At 40.0% G+C, this 21475-nt stretch overlaps 1 protein-coding gene and 1 non-coding gene across 3 annotated transcripts in view; both read right to left on the bottom strand.

Annotated features, from left to right (window-relative positions):
• RHOBTB3 (Rho related BTB domain containing 3) overlaps nucleotides 1–21475 on the bottom strand; it is a 54928-nt gene that overhangs the window by 4443 nt on the left and 29010 nt on the right. For both annotated transcript variants that reach the window (XM_059175513.1, XM_059175512.1), the window contains exons 7-11: nucleotides 19655–19767; nucleotides 16295–16415; nucleotides 11662–11835; nucleotides 8905–9071; nucleotides 3871–3967 (exon numbers count right to left, since the gene is read on the bottom strand). In XM_059175513.1, coding sequence (XP_059031496.1) covers nucleotides 3871–3967; nucleotides 8905–9071; nucleotides 11662–11835; nucleotides 16295–16415; nucleotides 19655–19767 — 672 coding nt within the window. The remainder of the gene's footprint in view (nucleotides 1–3870; nucleotides 3968–8904; nucleotides 9072–11661; nucleotides 11836–16294; nucleotides 16416–19654; nucleotides 19768–21475) is intronic.
• On the bottom strand, nucleotides 7408–7560 carry LOC131832900 (small nucleolar RNA SNORA62/SNORA6 family). Its single transcript, XR_009354244.1, has one exon. It is a non-coding gene; the product is annotated as a small nucleolar RNA SNORA62/SNORA6 family (small nucleolar RNA).

Below are 21475 nucleotides of genomic sequence, written 5' to 3'. Positions count from 1 at the left end.
ATTTAAGATTTTTAAAAGATTTTTTTCTATTCTTTGTTCCACTAAAGTCCTTCTCTTCTGTTTTATCAATTTTATTTTGGTTTTGGTATCTATCTTTCATGTTAGGTATTGCCTAAAATATCTGAAGATCCTCAGTTATATCCTTACGTTTGAGAGTGAGATACCAGATAGCTGTTTGGGTATCCTGTGGTCATGGGTAGGACTTACTGACTGTTGGAATAATTGAGAAGTTATCTGTTGGGTTCACAGACAGAATTTCCAAATGATTGCACCTACATATTTTTTCTCCAGGGCCAGAGAAAGATGCTTCAATCTCATGCTCAGACTGTGGGAGTCAAGGCAGCAATACCTGGTGCTGGAATTCTAGAAGCTGGACACAGGAAGGAGGTTGGTGGCTTACTATACAATGTGCACACTTTTGCATGATCCCCATGTTCTCAGTTCAGCTCTTTTTTTCTTTTTTTAAGATTTTATTTATTTGTCTGACAGAGAGATAGCAAGAGAGGGAACACAAGCACAGGGAGCTGGAGAGGGAGAAGTAGATTCCCCGCTGAGCAGGGAGCTCAATGTGGGACTTGATCCCAGGACTCTGGGATCATGAACTGAGCCGAAGGCAGACACTTAATGACTAAGGCACCCAGGTGCTCCTTCAGCTCAGCTCCTTAACCTAATCTTAGCTATACCTGGAGTTTGTGATTCTAGAATTCTTTTGGTTTAATTTCTCCAGGAATAAATCTCCCATCTCCTACAACGATGAAGGAGAAGGAGTTGCCTGCCTGAGTGGGATGGAGTGCAGCAAATTGATAGTTCATAACTTTCTTCTTCTTTTCTTAAAATATTTTAATAATCTTTAAAGATTTTATTTATTTATTTTTTGTAGAGAAAGAGCACACACAAGCCAGGGGAGAGGGAGAGAATCTCAAGCAGACCCCATGCTGAGCGCAGAGCCCGACGGGGGGTTCAACACCAAGACCAAGACCTAGGCCAAGTCCCAGAGTCTGATGCTCAACTGACTGAGCCACCCAGGCACTCCCTTCTTCACCTCTTTCAACCAGTTCTACTAATTTCAGCCCCAAGCTTTACTCTGCTTTCTGAAATACCTGGTCCCTCACATTTCTAAGGTGTCTTGGTACTCTGCTGAGGGAGTCAGCTTGCTTCTCATCAGCATTCCCTTCTGTGGGTGCTTAGCTTTCCTTCTGCTAAGTCAGTTCCCACTTCCCCATCTATTGTGTGACCGCATATATTATAATTTGGACTAATGAGGTCATGATCTAGGCTGCAGGACTTGGACAAAAAGAAATGACCTAGCAGCTCAGGGAAGTTAGTTGTAGGATTCATTAGTAAGCAAACGTGACATAAGACTACTCTCTTGGTTAAGATTTAAAAAAAAAGAGAAAAAGTTATCACAGATGAGCTCTGGTAGCCAGCAAAAACCAAAACAAGACAAAAGACTCCACATATATAATATGTAACATAATATCAAGCTAAATTAACCTGTGAGAATATTGAATCCGCAAATGCCAAGGGTAACTTATATTCCTATGCATTGCTGTTTGTGTTCAAAGAGTCCAACATATAAAACATACCTAACACTGAATGAGCTCTTCAACTGAGTTCTGCTGTATCAATGCCAACATTAACACAACATCTTGTTTAGTCTCACTTTTCAATTCCTAAACACCTTTAAAGAAGAAGAATTCTCAGGCAAGAGAAAACGGTTCACAGAATTCCAACAATAACTTGGTAATTTTTGAAACCAAAGGCGGAAAATCATTGAAGGGAGCTGTAAACAGTGACAAGAACCCTTCCAACTTCAAGCAACCTTGTGAGGCAGTTCAAGTGTGAGACAGCAGGGAGAAGAGCTGACTACGACCTTCAGCAGGACACGTGCTCCTGTAAATGGGCTGAGTTACTGCTTAGGTCCAGGTTGCTTCCACGTGGGAAGATGGGCCCAGGACAGCCAGATCTTCCAACTTTTCCAAAGAAGGCAGAAATTTGATTTTTAAGATGTGCCCTGTTATAATTTTTAAATGGTGACACTAAAAAAAGGTAATACCATGTAGCCCAAATAAAACCCCTTGGCAGACCGTATTCAGTTCCTTTCAACCCCCAGATTCCCAGTTTGTGACCACTCAGTTAGACTATCTAACTCTTCCCTATCCACCAGGGGCTTTTATTCTCTGCTCCCAAGGACACATCACAGCAGGTCCTGAACATAAACAGGTACCAATGAACTGCAACATTCAGAAGACGCTTCTAGTCCTCATCAAAGGAACAGACGACAATCAAGGACACAGTCTCATCTTCTTACCCTGTCTTCTCAAATTACACCCTGGAGTCCAACTTCTCACTATGCCAGGTGGTCATAACACACTTTATAGTCAATTGTGTAAGTAATAAAATAAAATAAAATAAAAATTTATAACACAAAGGATTTACAGAGTACATTCTCCTAAGCTTGTACTAGTACTCCATGTGTAGCATTCATCTATACAAGACAGTAAATGGAAAATAATCTTATTTTTCTTTTACAAATGAAGGGAACCTAAGGCAGCATAACAAAGGTGGTTCTAAAATCACAATGTCCACTTGTTTCATTTTGAATTGATTTCTTAAAAAATGACTGTATTAGAATGTCCCTACTAATGGCAAGAAGCATGCCTTCTCTTTATGAATGGAATTAGTTTCTTTCTTTCTTGCACAGAGAAGATGGTTAGTAAATATCTTTATTCTGCTTTACTGTGTTTCTCTACTGCACTAATAAGTAAGTTCTATATAAGAAGGCTCTCAATAGGCATACGATCTTTGTCAACCAACTGAATATATCTGCCAAAAATGGACCGTTTCCTGGTTTCCTTATCTAAGAAGATGAAAGAAACCAGAGACTTTCAAATATTTTAGCAGCAGATCATCTTTTACAAGTAAAATGTTATGGAGAACAGCAGATAAAACAGAAGATAAAAACTACAGGCTAAAGGGCCAGGGGTCTAAGAACTACAGCCTCCAGCCTTCTCTTCTTCCTTCCCTCCTCTTCCCTCAGCCACTCCCTGCTCTCAGCCCCCACCTCAGAAAACCTTCAGGTGTCTCTATGGACGTCCCTGCTTAGAGTTTAAAACTACTTAACTAGGCGATTAAAAAAAAAAAAATTTATTCCCTGAGCCTATTCTAAGTAACATGAGCACACCATCGTATCTAAACTGACCATCTACTCTGATGACTATTCGGTTCTCATTTTCTTTCTTCTTGTGCAGCATTCAGGAGCTCACACTTTGACTGGTTTTAATCTTCACAACTCACCTTAAAGATCACATTATGTACACTCTCTGTTCAGTAAGTTTTGCAACACTTTCTGACCAATTAAAAAACTGTTATTCCCGAGGAATATAATGGATTCCTATACAGATACGCTTAAATAAATGTGCATATCAGAACAACAGAACTACATATTATAAATAATAAATGACAGTTACAATTTCCTTCACAAGAAAAAAATTTAAATCTGTACTGTTAAAATTTTGCTTCTGATTTAGGTAGTTAAAACTAAAATATTGTTTGTCACAATCAAATTCCACCTGAGGCTACCTTATCACTTTACTTCAGAAAAAAAGGCACCCTTAAAAATGGATGGGAGCTATAAAACAATCATTAGAAAGCTTCTTGTGTAACACAGGTCAAGCTATTGTTATAAGCAGGTGACTGTAAGTTAAAGTGTAAGTTAAAATTACCACACTGTGTAGTTAAGAGGAAGGTATTACACTGACTTTTTTTTTAACTTTTTGTTTTTTAACAACTACTATCCCTACAAACTACCTCTTAAACCTAAGAGCAAAGAACAAAGTTTTCATTTCAAAAGAGTAATTGGGAACCTACCTGAAAGATCCTGAAATTCAGGCTTTTGGCTGAAGATGAGGTAGTTAGTAGCAATGAAATGAAGCAGCCAGGTTGAAAGGCAATCCGAGTGGTGAAACTGCAAGAAAAATGGAAAGTGAAACAATGTTGTACTAATAACCATCCAGACATCCAGATGATGAATAGGTGGAGAGAACGGTCTGGCAGGATTTGTATAGAGCAGGACTCCATATTGACTGTGTCCGCATGTGACGCAGCCTTCCGCCTCCTCTGAGAGCAGAAAGGAAAAGGGAGATTATTTGCATGTAATAATAAAATTACATCAGGGAAGAGACCAAATCAAATGAATAACAAGCCACTGGTGCTAGAGCATCTCACTGTCTTGAACACAGGCACACTGCATCAGTGGTTAAGAGACTCTTTGAGGTTCTTAAGGATTTCCTTTAATCTAAGGTCATGGCCGTCACTAATCGCACTTACAGCTGTGTAACAGAGATATGATTATGGTTGACGAAGGTACATCCTTGGCCATAGCTAAACAAGTTCACCCATGGGGCAAACTGAAATATATTTTGTGAAGGAAATGTCATCAACCTAAGGGCATGGGCTTCAATGTGTACATACCTCTATGAGAAGGTTATGTCTGAGCAGTTGCTTTTATCTAGGATATAGTTAAGAGGATGCTTTTAACTAGGATGTAGTTATATGCTCTTACGGTGAGCAGGATTTCCAGCACATTTCTCATTCTGAATTTCAATAGCTAATGGAAGGGAAATTGAGAGCACTGTGGCCATGACATCCTCACCTTGGTGCCAATCGACCAGTGATGCTCACTGATCCATCTAACCACTCAATTCAGACGACATAACGTGCTGGCAGGCCACTTTGATACATGAGTACAGTTCTTTTTTTTATTATTGTGGTTAAAATGCACAAAACATAAAATTTACCATTTTAACCTTTTTTAAGGGTACCAGTGGCATTAAGTACATTCACATTATCATGCAACCATCACTACTATCTATTTCCAGAAAGTTTTTATCATTCCAAACTGAAACTCTACACACTAAATAGTAACTCCCCTTCTACCCCTCCCCCTAGTCCCTGGTAGCCACTATTCTATTATTCTCTCTCTGAATTTGACTATTCTAGATACCTCACAGACCCTGGCTTATACAATAGGTATGCTTGTTCTGCCTGGTTTATCGTACTTAGAATAATGTCCTCAAGTACCATCCATGTTGCAGCACATATTACATTATTCCTTTTTAAGACTGAGTAATATTCCACTGTATGTATATACCACATTTTATTTATCCATTCACCTGTTGATGGACATTTAGGTTGTCTGCACCTTTAAGCTAAATATAGCTCTTTGAAGGGAATGCTAAAGTATTATATAAGAAATAATGCTAAATCGAAGAAAGATTTATAATCTCAAATCTTAAAGAAGAAACTCACGTATTGCTCTTTTAATATAATGTGGGAATATTTTCACATGTTAAATCCACAGGTTCCTCTACTTTTCATTATACAAAATAAAAATTTTTGAATGTAAGATACTTTATGGTTCATTAGATCCCACATCACATTTTACCAATTTTTACTCGCCTTAACTTTAAGCCGATAAATGTGAGTGATCTCAAAGAGATAGAACAAGAATGTGTAGCTATTTTAACAGAAGCCACCAGCACGATCAAATGATTAACCCAAAGCAGATAACCTACAAAGAAAAGTTCAGGACATCACCTAAGGGCTGCGACTTTAAGGAGAAGGACGATCACAGAAATGAACAGCTAGCTACAGAAACATGGTTAAAATAAAGAATTTTAGTTTTGACCAAGATTCAAGGTATCATAACTATCACACACAAGCACGAGTCGGGGAACAGAGGAAGAGGGAGAGAGAATCTTAAGCAGACTCCCCACTGAGCATGAGCCTGAAGCTACTTGGAGGCTCAATCTCACAACCCCAAGATCACAACCTCAGCAGAAACCAAGAATTGGATGCTTATCTGACTGCGGCACCCAGGTGCCCCTGACGAAGCAGGTTTAAACTGAAATAAACAACAAAATAAAAAAGAAAGGCTTTAAAAATACCATAAACACAATGCATTTAACAGTTCTGTGAAGAATAATAGTGGTGGAAAAAATACCCAGAAACTCACAAGGAAAAGATCAGAAAACTGGTAGCCTGCAGCAGCCAAATATTAACGTACAGATTATAAAACATTGAGTTTTTATAAGTAAGATACTGAGTTTGAAACTTTAATATGGTTAGCAGGACTTCAGAGGAATCACCAAAGTTTGGCTAGTTAGAACAGAAAAGGGAGCAGAGATAAGGAGATGCCTACCTGAGTTCAAGGGACTGAATCTGATTAAGGGAAAGAAGCTTCTCTTGCATGTTCAAAGTCCAACTTGGGGCACCTGGGTGGCTCAGTAGTTAAGTGTCTGGGATCAGCTCAGAACAGGATCCCAGAGTCCTGGGATCCAGGCTCTTATCAGGCTCCTGCTCAGCGGGAAGCGCCTGCTTCTCCCTCTCCCACTTGCCCTACTTGTGTTCCCTCTCTCACTGTGTCTTTCTCTGCCAAATAAAAGTCCAACTTGATGGAAACAGATGAACTTGAAGGTAAAATCATGATAAGGAATTGAGAAACATTAGGGGAAGGGAAAGGAGGAAGCAGAAGTGAGAGAATATCAAAGCGCTCCACTCTAACAAAAGTATGAAGGATGCTTTCCTGATAAACAATGAAAAACTAGCAGAGATGACAGTAGAGTGCTTGGAGATTTTGATTATTCAAAAAAAACTACTCCAAGTCTAATTCTGCTAAAAGACAGTTTCACCTCCCAGAAGTCAGAGAAACAATGAAGGAAAAATTACCTAAAATTCTGACCAACAATATGAACTGGCTGGTGAACTAAAGCCTCAAACTAGGAACTTCCAAAGAGAACTGGCAATGAAAATGATCCTGTTATCTTGGATTTGTAATTGCCAAATTGGGGACCACCAGGAAGAGAATAAAGAAAAACTGGTAATTGGAGGCTTAATCCTATAAATTAAAAAAGTCTTCAGAAACAAAAAGTAAAATTCAAAAAGGTCTGGTATCTTAAACTTTTAAAATTAAAGAGAAAGAAATAAGGATAATTACACAATCAGAAAGCACAGAGTCAGGGAAAACAGGTCAGAAGAACTACTGACAACGCAATCATAAATGACACCAGTGAGGAGACCTGTACGCATGTGCACGCGTGCGACCTGAAACATCAATGCAACCGGACAGGAAGTTCTTGAATGCAGCTACTAAAAGGACACGACGAGATAAAAAAAAAAAAGAGAAGCTTGTGCTCATTCTTTTAAAGTATGACAGACTTGGTAGAACAGTATGCAAATGATACAACAAAAATGAACATAGGCTGTAAAAAATACCAGAGAGAATGAAAAAGAAATTTTAAAGTAAATCTAGAAGTTAGCTATTTATCCCAGGCTCAGTGTGAATGAATAACAAAGAGAGATCAAGGTTACGCAGTGATGTTTTGTATTTTTCTGGCTTTGTTTTGTTCTTGTAGCAAGAATTACTATCACACTGCACTCGCTGGGCCAGAGGCCCTTGTGGTGTTAGCAAAGGGCTTAGCCCTCAAGTGCACACTGCCTACACTTGTGAGCTCAATGGCCAGCCAGTGGCCCCAGCATCAAGCTCCAACACTGTGCAGAAGGTTACTCAATTCTTTTGATTTGTTTTTATCCTTAAAATTAAATATGTAAGGCCTTAAGACTTGATTATGAAAGAAACAAACTCCAAAATAGTTTAAAAGACAGTAAGAGAAGACCTAGAGAAGACCTAGAGGCTTTAAATGAATTCCCTTCTTTGCCCAGAAATATACATTATTGATTTATGAGTTCATCTCAATGTGGAGGCAAGATTTTAGCGGTCTGCCCTTTGCCACTTTATGTGGCTCCATTTCAGCAACTTGAAGACAGAATTGTCCTATTTTTCTAATTTCTCTCCAAGTTGATAGGGATCGCCAAATGCTGTATGACCGATGACATTTTGCGAAGTCCTGATAGTCACCAATGATGGATCAAATATATTCCTGTAAAAAAGACCTAGACGTTTCAGCTTATGGCAAGTTCAATATAGACCACTATATTCCATGACAGCCGGAAGCCCTAAAACTGTCACAGGGCAGAGGATGGAACAGTAGAATAATCAGGGGTAGGATGACATATTTGAATAAACTTCCTGCCCCCCTTTAGTGGGAATGAGGAAATAACCAATTTTTGACTGGCACATCTGCCAGCTCCAGACGACTTCCAAGACCGCAAACCTACTTTACTTATAGATCAGCCCAGTCCTTTGTCAGATTCAGGTTCTAGGCTCTTTGTGACTGCAGTTCCTTACAATTTGCTTAACCATGCAAACTCTATTCCCTAGAATGTGGAGAAATCCAATTCTTAAAAACATAAATGCCCTAAGCTTAGAAGAAGCCAGAAAGTGTGGTGTACTGTAGTGATTCTCAACACTGTTTTTACTGAAGGTACATGAGACCCATCAACAAAAGGCATTTTGAAAGGATAAATGAAGTACACTGATACATCCTACAAACAACAGGGAACTCTAAAACACGTCCATGAAATGACAGATGAATGAATGAACACATAAATGAGTTTAGCCTAACTATCTCTGTCAATATGCATGGACCAGTTCTGTCATTTTTCTTTCATGAACCCTAAGATGGGACAGCTCTGGGGAAATTCAACCTAAGTTCTATTTCCTACAATGCCGATATGGCACAATAAAGCACCACACTCAGATGAGACTAAAACAGGCTGTCATACAGGTGAAAAATTTCCCATCAGCAAATTCTACCACCCTGGAAAACACTGCTCAAACATCCGATGCTTCAAAATGGTCCAGTCCCAGAAACTGTTGTGAGGGCCCTTTAACCTCATTTGGCCAAACGTCTAAACTAAGACAAACATGGGTGTCTCTCTCAAGAAACAGAATCTTTTTTTTTTTTTTTTAAATCCAGCAAGCAGATACAAATGGGCAGGTACCTTGGCTTTTTTGAGCAGGTCGACGATATCCAGGTTCATAGACGCCAGCTCCCTGCTAGGCATACTCTGCAGCTGCGTGATGATGAAGAGCTCACAGATGTGCTGCAACCTGGACACCTGGTACATCTCAGCACAGATCAGAAGACACATAGCCTGGAAAATGCCAGCTGACGAGGAAGGGAAAGAAGAGAAGGTGGACAGTGAAGCCAGGCCACGAACTCACAACCCTGAAATCCAGAGTGGTGCACTTCGCCACGGGAGCCCCTATCAGTAGGTGCCACTGTCGTGCCATTTTAGAAAGAATTAATTCAGGCCTTCACACTCTAAAGTGACTCTTTTTGTTGTTGTTGTTTTTAAGTCTTCAGAGAAGGCAATTCTATGATTGCCCTTAAATAATCAGTCTTGAGGCTGTTACATAACTCTGTGCCAGCTAAACCAAATCCCTGCAAATCTTCCTTCTCTTTAGTCCCCAGGTTTGTTTGTTGTTTTTGTTGTGACAAAATAAACATGACATAAAATTTATCATAACCACTTTCAAGTGTACAGTCCAGTGGCATTAAGGCACACTCACATTGTGGTGCAACCATTGCCATCTTCCATCTCCAGAACATTTTTCTTCTTCCCAAACTGAAACTCTATATCCGTTAAGCAATAACTCCCCATTTCCACCTTCTCTTAACCGCTGATAATCGCTCAGGTTGTATGCGTGTGTGTGTGTGTGTGTGTGTGTGTGTAATCATGCCTAGAAGTTATTTGTAATCTTTTTCTAAGGTAATTCTTTTTCTAAGCCCTCCTTAAATTCCTTGCATTGTTTTTTTGTAGCCAGGAACCATGAACACCGTGTATGATCAATCCTTAACACAATGAATAGATCACCTTTCTGCGATTTCTCAGTGCAAACATTCTAATACTGATCTTCTTTCTGATTATTCCTTTTTTTTTTTTTTTAGATTTTTTTTATTTATTTATTTGACAGAGAGAAATCACAAGTAGATGGAGAGGCAGGCAGAGAGAGAGAGAGGGAAGCAGGCTCCCTGCTGAGCAGAGAGCCCGATGCGGGACTCCATCCCAGGACTCTGAGATCATGACCTGAGCCGAAGGCAGCGGCTTAACCCACTGAGTCACCCAGGCGCCCCACTGATTATTCCTTTTGACTCATTTTCTCCCCACACCTTTTACCAAAAAAAATTTTTTTTAAAGATTTTGTTTATTATTTATTTGACAGACAGAGATCACAAGTAGGCAGAGAGGCAGGCAGGGAGAGAGGGGGAAGCAGGCTCCCTGCTGAGCAGAGAGCCCGATGCGGGGCTCAATCCCAGGACCCTGGGATCATGACCTGAGCTGAAAGCAGAGGCCTTAACCCACTGAGCCACCCAGGCGCCCCACCTTTTACCAAATTTTAAAGGGCTCTGTCCTACAGTTATTAGTGCTTCTCTGAGCATTTTTTTCTAATTAGCAAGAGAAAACCTAAAATTTGAAGCTTCAGTTACACTAATGGGAGGACAACTGAGCAACTAAACTTTCTTATTATTTTATGTCTGGCTCAAAATTTTTATTTAACATACCATACATATTTGCCAGTATTAAATATAAAATAAACAGTAACACACATTTTGATGAGAATCGATGCTTTCATTTTTATTAAGTACATACTATAAGCCAGTCTTTAACGCTGACCATAAGAACTCTAACTGGTTTCAAGACCAGAACTAGCTCCTTTAAAAAAGGAATTTTCTTTTTGAACTTCTAAAACCTTTCACTAGAGGGCTCCTGACTTGTTTAAAATTTTAAGAGGTTTTAATGACAACGATTGGAAATCTTCCTAATCTAAAAGTGAAAGTAATAAATCTGAAGAGAGGGATGGTCTGAAATGTGTGTTTTCTTTTTGTATTTGCTAGAATACGTTGCCAGGTTCTCTAATCAAGGTGTTGGGCTCCCTGACTGAGTAAACTGCCGGGGACTTATTCTAGCTGTGTATGTGGTCGTTGTGTTTGCGGTGGGAGCCATCTAGTGGCCAGAAGATGAAGATGAATTCAAGGGGCTTCTGTGCGGGTGTCCCAAGGCTCTAGGATGGTAGAAAGGATTTCGCAATTTCTCCAAGGAGACCCCCAGCTAGGGGAAAACAAAAACAAAAACAAAAACAAAAACAAAACAAAACAAAAAACCCTGCAAGATCTGTTTCAACTTACAGCTACCAAAGATGATTAGTTTTTAGTCAAATATAGCCCTAAGTCAGTGAATAGGGAAATAAATCCCACAGTCTGCTGGGCATCCTAAACATCTCAGGAAGTTTTTGAAGAAGTTAGTTTAAGGACAGTATAACTTTAGGAGTAGTCAGAAGAAGACTTAAAAAAAAAACCCCACATTCTCTGAGCTACAGAGATGACCAAGGGGTCTCAGAATATTCAAAGTCCTTAAAAGAGCCTCAATCACAAGTTAGAGCCATAAAAGTAGCTGCTCAAATCTCTTCTCTTTATGGAAAGGATGTCCCAGTCTGTCAAACTAGTCACTGGGTACCATGAAACACCTCCATTACCAGGGTGTCCACATAATCACCACACTGTTGGGACTAGCTGGGATGTGAAAACTGACTGAAAATTAATTGTCATCCCAATACTACCTCACCTGACCAGCACATTCCATGATGTCAACTTCGATCAATCTTAAGCAAAAACAAATTTCATAGAAAGCAATGCACCAAAATGTGTAACAAGGAAAAAAAATTGTGAGATATTATCTAATATTCAGACTGCTCACCTGGGCAACAGGAGTCAGTGTATAGGTATTCTAAGAATGACAAGAAAGTTTCTTTGGAAACACCGTAAACTGGAATCAGAACACTCTTTGCTTCCATGTAGTTCCCATTGAACATGGCTGCCATCACTTCACAGCGGGCCACCAGGATAGCCCTGTGGGCTGGCACCGTCGTACCTGCAAGGTTCAAAAGTTACATAAGCTACATAAACTTGCAGAGCTGTTATTCTAACAATCTCCCAGTCAGTTAGTGGGGTATTTATTAGGCACAGCTAAGCCTATGTCAGAAAGCAAAGTCTGGGGAGATAATCAGCACTAACCAGAAACTTTTTAGTTTTTAATTGAAAAACAGAGAGTCCAAAAATTGATTTGGAAACCAACAATTTATAAGACAGGCAATTATTTGTTACTCAGTTTATATTTTCTGAAGATAAAAACACTGAAATGAAATATTTTGCTTCCTGTTTTTATAATGAAACATGTATCCTTTGCAATTGGCTTGAAATACCATCACCCATTCTTACGCATGTACCTCCCAAGAAAACAATGCCACTATCCTTCTTGGATACACTTAAGGAACAGGTCCTGGGACCGCTTCCCCTTGTGAGAAAGAGGAAACTGTAGAATGTAAACTACCCCTTGGCCTAAACAATCCATATGTTACAGCAAGCATGGCAAGGGACTCTTTTGTGGAGCTAGGAGGGGGTTTCAGATGTGATGGAAAATTTGGAAGGGGATGACCTAGTCCCCGGATGTCTCTCCAGGTATCACCTCCTCAGGGAACAGGGCTGCTTCTGGGAAAGCCAGAGCTACTTTAAATTTTAAAGGCCCCTCGTCCCATACCCTTCTCTGAAGCTCATCAAACTAAACAGACTCTCTAGCACAAGTCTGCTGAGCTCTCCAGTTCCTGGGCCGTCCCACCAAAGCAGCCCCTGATGGCACATGTGTGAGGAAGCAGTTCTCACCATTGCCAGCACCTAGGAAACCACGAATCCCCAGGGAGCCTTCAGTTCAGTCTACATCAGTTTGACACACCATTACTGAGCACCCACCATGTGCTAATCACTATGTTATGCATTAAAGATACAAAGATGAAAAAGACCAACTCCCCTGCTTTGGAGCAGTCAAGCTTTTAGTCTGGTGGAAGACACCACAGCCAATGTGAATGACGAAACCTTCCAAAGAGTAACTCTGTGAGTCAAATCACTCTGCTCCGCTCAAGAGTCCTCACCTATACATCCCTACAATCTCAGACCTCTCAGAAGCATACATTCTATGCTACATGAAGTATTCTAAAATATTTTATAATGAGAGGTGCCTGGGTGGCAGAGTCAGTGAAGTGTCTGAGTCTTGGTTTCATGTTCAGGTCATGATCTCAGTGTCATGAAATCGAGCCCTCCATTGGGCTCTGCGCTCAGCATGGAGTCTGCTTAAAGGACTCTCTCCCCCTCTCTCCCCCTCTCCCTCTCTCTCAAATAAATCAATAAATCTTTTAAAAAGGTTTAAATAAATATTTACAATGATTGGATTCTTCAGCTTCTTTAAATCCAAGCAAAACATCTTCTGATTCAAAAAAGAAAAGAAGTGTTCCACCTAAGCCTGGTGACTTCCTCCAAAGCCAATAATCCCCTAGGATTCACTAACAAGGCCCAGCATTGCCAGCTCTGAGCTCAATGCTTACAGCTATGATTTGTACAAATGCACCTTCCAGAGGAGCAGGAAGAACAGACTACCTACAGTGAATACTGCTGAGTCATCACACACCTGCTAGCAGGCGTCATCCTCCCCCCTCTGGGCTCTTTCCCCTCTCTATGCTTCTGCGGTTGGGCCACCTGCTCTCAGTGGAGCAGGGTCCACTGAGGGGCATGATCAGTTTCCATGATTAAATATCCTGGTTATCTTTGTACCCATCAATTCACAAAGAATTCAAACAGATAATGCAACTGGGCTTGTAATTCTAAGGTTTTAACACCTGAAGTAGGACTATTGAAAAAAGAAAAAGAAAAGCAGAAGCATGGCTTAAACAAACTAGAGAGCCTCTCGTTTAGGTTAAGCAGAGGAATTTTGGATTGACCCAAAACACCAAATGGACAGTAGATGGGGAAGGAATGTGATAAGTAACCTTGGAATTTTTACAGAAATTTTCCACTGGTAACTCCATTATAATGGAGTTACAAGACCAGCAAAGAAAACACCAGTACCTGAAAGCACTGTCAAACTTGATCAAGCTTTGCATTTGTTTGGAAAACCATTATACCTCCATTTCAGAAAATCATTGCTTCTGTTTCTCACCTTTGCTGACTACTGTTTGGTATCATAAACTGTTCCATTATGAAACCATAATGCAATATCTCAGTATAGTCACATTTTCAACATAGTATATATACTGTATAAATACATAAGCTCTGTATCAAATATGCCAAATGAACACAATCCAGTGTTCTTTCACCAACCAGCAATAAGATAAAGCTGAAGAATGAAAGGGGGGGGGGAGCATCAATTATCTACTTTAAAGAGAAACATGTTCTTTGAAAATGTCAAGGCCTAAAGTATCTTTCCTTTGTAGAATTCAACTGCTGTTACAGTTTTAGAAACTTTTTTAAAAAGGAAAATGCTTAAGAATGAAATAGAACTTGAAAGCCCAAGTTTCTTAATAAAATCCTGTATTTGTCCTACCTTCTTTGCATTAACTTTACAAGTTTCAAAGATGGAATTTTTAGCATTTTTGTTTTGTTTTATTCTTGTATAACAGGAAAGTTGCCTAGTTCAAGAGAGATTTAGAATCTGTACCATCAAGTCCTTATATATACCCTTACATGCACCGTCCCTATCCTCATGACCAGTCTACCAGGTAGAAATCAGCATCCCCGTGTTACAGGCAAAAAGACCAAGGATCGGGAAGGTAAAGTAGCACAGCCACACCAGTACAGTATATCTGCACCCACACAAGAGCCCAGTTGGATCTTTCTAGTCCTGGTCACTACTGCCTCAGTAAGCTTAACACTAAAAATGACCTTTTAGAAGCTATCTGGTTCACCTTCTTCACTCTGGAAATGAGGAGACTTCATCAAGGGAGCCACATTAAGTGACTGGTCTAAGGACACATGTGGTTGGAAGGCAAAGCCAAGGCTAATGCCAGGTTGCATTAGCAAGCCTCCACAGCGAGCCTCCGAGGAGACAACAGTGCTCCCTTCTGCACACTAGAGCTCCCTCCCCAAACTCCAGAAGCTGGGCTTGCCTCTCTACCTTCACTTGGCAGAGAAGCTGTTGCTAGACCTGGCTTCCACCCCTGCCGGCTAGTCTCAGCTCGGATGTGGGGAGGCCTTGGTTTCTGAGCTGAGGGGGCTACAAAGAGCAGCACAGCAGCTGAACGTCCGCACATCCCCCAACCAGCCCCTGCACGCCCAGCCTCCGCATAGCTCTGAAACACGGGCAGCTGTCCACAGAAGAGCTGGCAGGTGAGATTGTGAGAGGAAAGCATGAGATTATAAGGATAAATAACTCTCCACATCACTGGTTATTTCTTGGCTCTGAACATATATTTTCATATGCGACATATTCCTTTTGAAAAGCTTTTCAGTAGGTTATACTAGCTTGATGTTTGGTGTGAAGGCCTCCTATGCAAATTATAACCAAATATAGGCTCTTGTAGCTTTCTCTTCCCCCCTCCCATCACTTTTTATGTGTTTCAAGGTCACTCTTATTGTCCCATTCTCAGTGTCTCATGCTCACATTTCAAACAGTGCTGACTGGAGCTTATCAGAGGGCACCTGGGAAGTTTCCAATTCACTGCTTGTCTTGGCAAGTGGCCAAAGTTAAAATGAACCTTTCTGAGGAAAATTTTAAAAAGCTAATGACTGTTAGCTACCATACATTTCTATCCTAAAATTATAATTTTATCTTGCTTCTAGTAATAGCCTACTGGAAATTCTACTTAATACATGTGGAAACAACTCCTAGCCTTCTTGCATAGTTGCAAGGTACCTGACAATTCACTTGTAAGATTATGCTTTCAATCTACTGAAGTGGCAAAATTACCCAAGCGAATAATCAATAATGGGCATTAAAACAGCTTATCATTATTAAAATTAGGTAGCATTACTTTCCTACAGAGATAAAAAGCAGCTCTCAGTTGCTCTGGTGATAATTCTCAGAGTGCCGTGAGGAATAAATGTAGCAATACCTACCCAGGCCTAATGTGAGCCAGGCATGACCCTCAATGCCTGCTTAATTCCTTTTGCTTAAACAGAAAGAAGAGAACTGAATGAGTTACAGGTAATAAAATGTGAAGGGAGCTGGTTTCAGATGATTCAACAACTAGTCTCTTAAAGAAATACACAGATAAAAGTGTACAATGAGGTGATATTACAGATCATTCCATTCCACACTTTTCCCTAAGAACTAATGAAGCATATGGTTAGGGGGGAAAAAAAAACTAGAAAAATATAAACTGCTTTCCTAGTCTTAAAAAAATACTTCATTTCCCTAGATTTTGCTGAGGGTCATCCAGTCATCTATATCCTGTATTAGAGAATAGTATTTTCTTCATCCAAAATATTCAAAGCTGAAATAGAAAGTTAGGTAAGAAAATAAGAAAGAAAAATGAGTACTGAACTTCATAAAAATTGCTCCATACCTTGTATTTCGAAGACAACATCAGCAAGCATTGGTTTATTAAGGAAAAACTTGAGGGAAGTGTTATAAAACCACAGAGGTTTTCTGGCTTGGTAAGTTTTGCAATTCCTTAGACAATTAATCTATAACGGAAAACAAAAATACAAGAGGAAATGTACAATATGCTCTGGTAATAAATACATAGATTGGTTAGAGAATTTGGAAAACGGCACTAAACGTCTAAAGAAATAATGATTCCCTCCTCCACAGCACCTGTGCTCATAGCTGCCGTGAAAACTTGTCCTCAAGAACGACACGCGCTACACGAGAGGCAGCAGCACGGCTGTGTGTCACATTCTCAGCAGTGAGCGAACTAAGGGCAAACTTAGCTCTCTGGCTGAGAAACGCAGGGTTCTGAATCCATGCACGTGCCCGTTAGCTGGGAAGCAGACAACGGTCAACCTCAAAGGAATGCCTGGTAACATATGTTCATATATACAACCTGTTAGTGTGTTCACTAACTAGAAAGGTACACACACACAAATTTAATCTGTCATTTAAAAAAAACATGCATTTCTGCCCAGCACATCATGTCCTACTACTTACTAGATGAACATTAAAATACTGGAGAGTGATGAATTGATTCATCTCCTTCTTAATGTACAGTCCTACAATCCTACCCACAGCTGGAATTCCTGGAATCAATCAAGACAATCTCTACTCCAGCATTCCAGACCACACCTATCTGTGCTCGCACACCTGCTCTCTCTAGGGGGTGGCCTCCCTTAATAGTGCCTAATAGTGCCACGGCCTGACTCAGCGGTCTCCAGCCCCTACTACATCCCACTTTGGCTTTGGGGCTTTGTTTATCCTTCCTGGGATCTTTCAAACATTCCTTTGTTCCAGCCCCAGAATTCAAGAGCCAGCTCCTCTTCCCTCACCCTCCAGTTTCCTTAGATGAATCTCAGGACTTCTGCCTGCATCAGCACTCTAACCTCTACTTGGCTATCCAGGGAATATGGAAAGCTCCATCCCCACAAAATAATCAAGCATACAACTGCACCAGTAAGAATAAACGGCACCTACTCTCCACTCGGAATTAATGCACTCTGGTGGGAAATTAGAATCTTTGGTAAGAGGGAAACAAAATATGATCCTTCCTCACAAGGAAGAAGAAAACACACTTGCTCCTCTGAGCAAGGCAGAGAAGCAAAACAGGGTCACACAGGACTGGAAGAGATTATGCTGAGTGAAAAAAGTCAAGCAGAGAGAGTCAATTATCATATGGTTTCACTTATTTGTGGAGCATAACAAATAGCATGGAGGACATGGGGAGATAGAGAGGAGAAGGGAGTTGGGGGAAATTGGAAGGGGAGGTGAACCATGAGAGACTATGGACTCTGAAAAACAATCTGAGGGTTTTGAAGGGGTGGGGGGTGGGAGGTCGGGGTACCAGGTGGTGGGTATTATAGAGGGCACAGATTGCATGGAGCACTGGGTGTGGTGCAAAAATAATGAATATCGTTATGCTGAAAATAAAAAATAAATAAAAAAAAGAAAAAAAAAAAACAGGGTCACACAAATCCTGCTCCTATAGAGCACGTTCTCAGATCCTGTACACAACCTCCCTTAACACATGTTAGAGGAAGTGGTGGAGAGGATTCGGGCAAATGCCACATGCAAAGCAGAGCAAGTCAAAAAGCAGCGCATAATCTGAGAACCAGCAAGGGCTTTAGAAATCATCATCTCTGCCTCATTTTACAAAAAGTCCTGAGGAGACGTGCTCAAAGCCAAGAATAATTCGTGGACAACTCAGAATTCAAATGCACATTTCCTCATTACTAACTCGGGGCTATAGCTCAATGCTGTACTCAGTGAATGAGAGAGACTTTACCCCAGGAAAGCAAAGGAAGTGCAGAATTCATCCCTCCTCCTGTACAAAGGAGGCAATTTAGTTCAGTATCACAGAATCATAGAACCTCCAGCCTCTTCCCCAAGAATTCATTTTTTTCTCAGTACTCAAAGGAATGACCATTTAAAATCACTCAAGGAATGGCACAGATTTAGAACAAAAAGCAACACTTCGGTCCCCACCATTCATATAAAGGTTATAAATTTGTATATCATGAATACTGTGTAGATGTATATTATTCATGAATAGATAGATCGATCGACCATGAATCCTTTGTCACCTATGCCTTGAATTTGAATGCAAAAACGATAGGAAGATAGTAGTTTGGACACAACACTGATGCATGTGGTACACATTTTCACTGGTCTATACACAAGTAATCTAGAGAACTTTTGGCAAATAGAATGCAGGTTTAAGTGCACAATTCTATGAAAGCATTATTTAGTTGAATTAGACTGCTAAGAGAGAGCTACTACTCTGCCATCCACTGGAAAACTGGACAGTTCTTTGTGGCTGCTTCTGTGTGTGATGGAGATGAGAAAAAGCTTGCCCCCTAATTCCATATTACTCTGTTTACATTTTTTTTCTCAAATAAGTCAGAAATCTTCATTAAAAGCTAGTGCAGTTTTAAAATACTAATTTAAAAATATTAACTTAAAAAGTCTTAGGTTGTAGAATTAACAAAGTCACCCATATAAAATAACTAAAAGAATAACCATTTCTCTTACATATAACGTAACTCTATTTTCTGCTAGGCACTGAACATAGCTTACCTTTTCGTCTACTATAGCCAATCTGTTTAGCATAGAATCTGAAATAAGAATACACTGGCTTAACTGTGTAATGTATTTGTCTCTAAAACTAACAAATGTATTTTTAAAGCCCTTACAGACTGGACAGTCTAAGGGACTAGAGTTTTAATATGCACACATTTAGGACTGTATACAGAGTCTGTATTTTATAACCTCTGACCTTGTTTATAATTTTAAATCTACAAAAGATGAGAAATCCTTAACTGTCCACATGATCAAATGGACTTCTCAGGAATCTTGAAAAAGGCATGCAGAGAAACTGCCTTGCTCCTAAAAACTACTTGGACTTAAATTTGGAGAAGAAAGCATCCCCTTTAACAAGCTTAACTGGAAATGGACAGATTCAATAGCCCTTCATTCCTCACATAGATTGCATATTCCTGGAGCTCTATGGGAATGTTTCGGAGGATGGAATTCACAAACCAACATTTTAAAGACATGACTCACACATATTTCAATTCTTACATGAATTAAAATCCGAGGTAGTGAGAAATACATGTTTGTGTTTAAAATATTCAGACGGCAGAAACAGACTCAAGAAAAACATATTTCTATACTGTTGACTCTTCTCATGACTCAATATTATTATTTTACTATCATATATTTGTTAAAATACAGAGAACATCAAGGTAAACTGATTTTCAATAAAGGAATTTACCTTTCCTGGTGTTTTTAAAATGCATTTAACTTTCTCAATTACACTTGAAACGTCTCCAGAATCTTTCACTTTCTTTCTGATATCGTCTTCCAATTCTTCCCACTGAAAAGCACCTGTAAACAATTAATATATGTTGGATTTTTATGTTAAAATAGGAAGTCCTAAAATAAATATCTTATTACTGTTCTTTCTTTTATTATTTTCTTTTTTCCTTACCAAATACATATCCTTGTAATTACACTAAAACATTTAAACAGTTCTCACATTTAAAAAAAATCAGTTTGCCTTCTCCTAATGTACTTCTTGAAACCTGAAGTCTGTCTCCCTGGACAGCTGTCACCTCTTTATAATAGATGGTCATCTAAAAATGATAGCAAGAGCCAGAATATAGGTTGCCATCACTAGTAGTCCTTCCTACACTCAAAGTATTTATTTGTCCTGGGTAAGAAGGCAGATGTGGCTTTTCCAAGTTAAATTAAACCATACTAATCAAGGAAGGCAGCGACAAACATCAAGTAGAAGAATGAGCAGCAGGAACAGAATGCATTCAGAAGATCTCATGCAGCCACCTCGATAGACCCAACCTGAAGAAGGGAGGTATACTGTCCTGAGGAACTATAAGACCATAGCACTGGAGTAAAATCACAACACCTGGTCCCTTCCTTCCTTTATCCTCACCCAACCCACTTCCTTCCAAGCTATCTCTTCTTAGGCTCATTTTACATTTGTCTACACTGTCAGCCCCTGTCCTCTGTGTCTTACAAAACTGTTTGACGGCCAGCAGAAGTTCTCCTTTCTCCAGACACTTCCTTACTTGGTTTACAGCAGTCTCGTATACAGCCTACCTGCTGCTCAGCGGCCCTCTCCTCACTGAATCAATCCCAAAACTTAATGCCAATAAGTTTCCAAAGTACGATTCTGATGATGATATTTGAAGAGACAATCCCTATCTAGCCCATGGCTTACACAAAGTCCTAACTCCTAAAAATAAAATTAACCAAGGTGTAATGTGGGCAAACATAATTGGGAGACCTAAGCTGTAGTTCTACCTCTTCCATTAATTGCTAATGTGACTTGGAACAAATCATCTCACCCAAAATCCTTTTTAATCTCTCAATCTGTTTCTTCTGATGTCCCACTTTCTGTATCCAGAGCTTTGCCAGATGCCTTCATGGACATCAGGGATGGGGACAGCTCGTAATAAACATTTACTGAACCAAGGATATCAGGCAATTGCAGCCACCCTGAGCCAACCGGATCCAAAGGTACTCTGAAGAGTCATGTGATAGTCGAGCCCTATAGTACTGAACACTTTAGAGTATCTTTGAACTTCTCCTCACCTAAGCTTCATGATTAGTACAGTGTACGCTGAGGAGTTGGGGAAGGGGAAGGAGAGCCCTGATCTGGGCCATTTGCTACCTCAGTAGTGCAAATACTCACACCATGGCCACATTCAGGCCTCTGACAGGACATCACAGAGCATGGAGCTGGGAAGAGATAAACACAATCGGCTCTCACAAGGTGGTGCCTCCAGCTCCAGCAACCCCACTGTTTCTTCCTACATTTGATGCTCTTTTTCTGACTTCACTGTCAACTCTTCTTCCTCCTCAAATTCCCAAAGGTTTGCAGTCTAGAAATGTCCAGATTTTTTTTTTTTCATTTTTCAGCACTAAAGATTTTTAACTTTAAGGTCCCGCACTCTTTGCACAATCTGATAAATTCTTTGCATCATCTCTCCAGGAAACTTCCCATACACACACAAACATTACAGTCTACATTAAAATGTCAGAAGTGAAGGAACCCCTGAGAAGACAACAGAAC

The sequence above is a fragment of the Mustela lutreola genome, chromosome 5 (genome assembly GCF_030435805.1).
Source record: "Mustela lutreola isolate mMusLut2 chromosome 5, mMusLut2.pri, whole genome shotgun sequence".
NCBI lineage: Eukaryota > Metazoa > Chordata > Mammalia > Carnivora > Mustelidae > Mustela > Mustela lutreola.
Note: the sequence above shows the minus strand (reverse complement) of the source record. Positions and strands in the feature narration are given on the sequence as shown.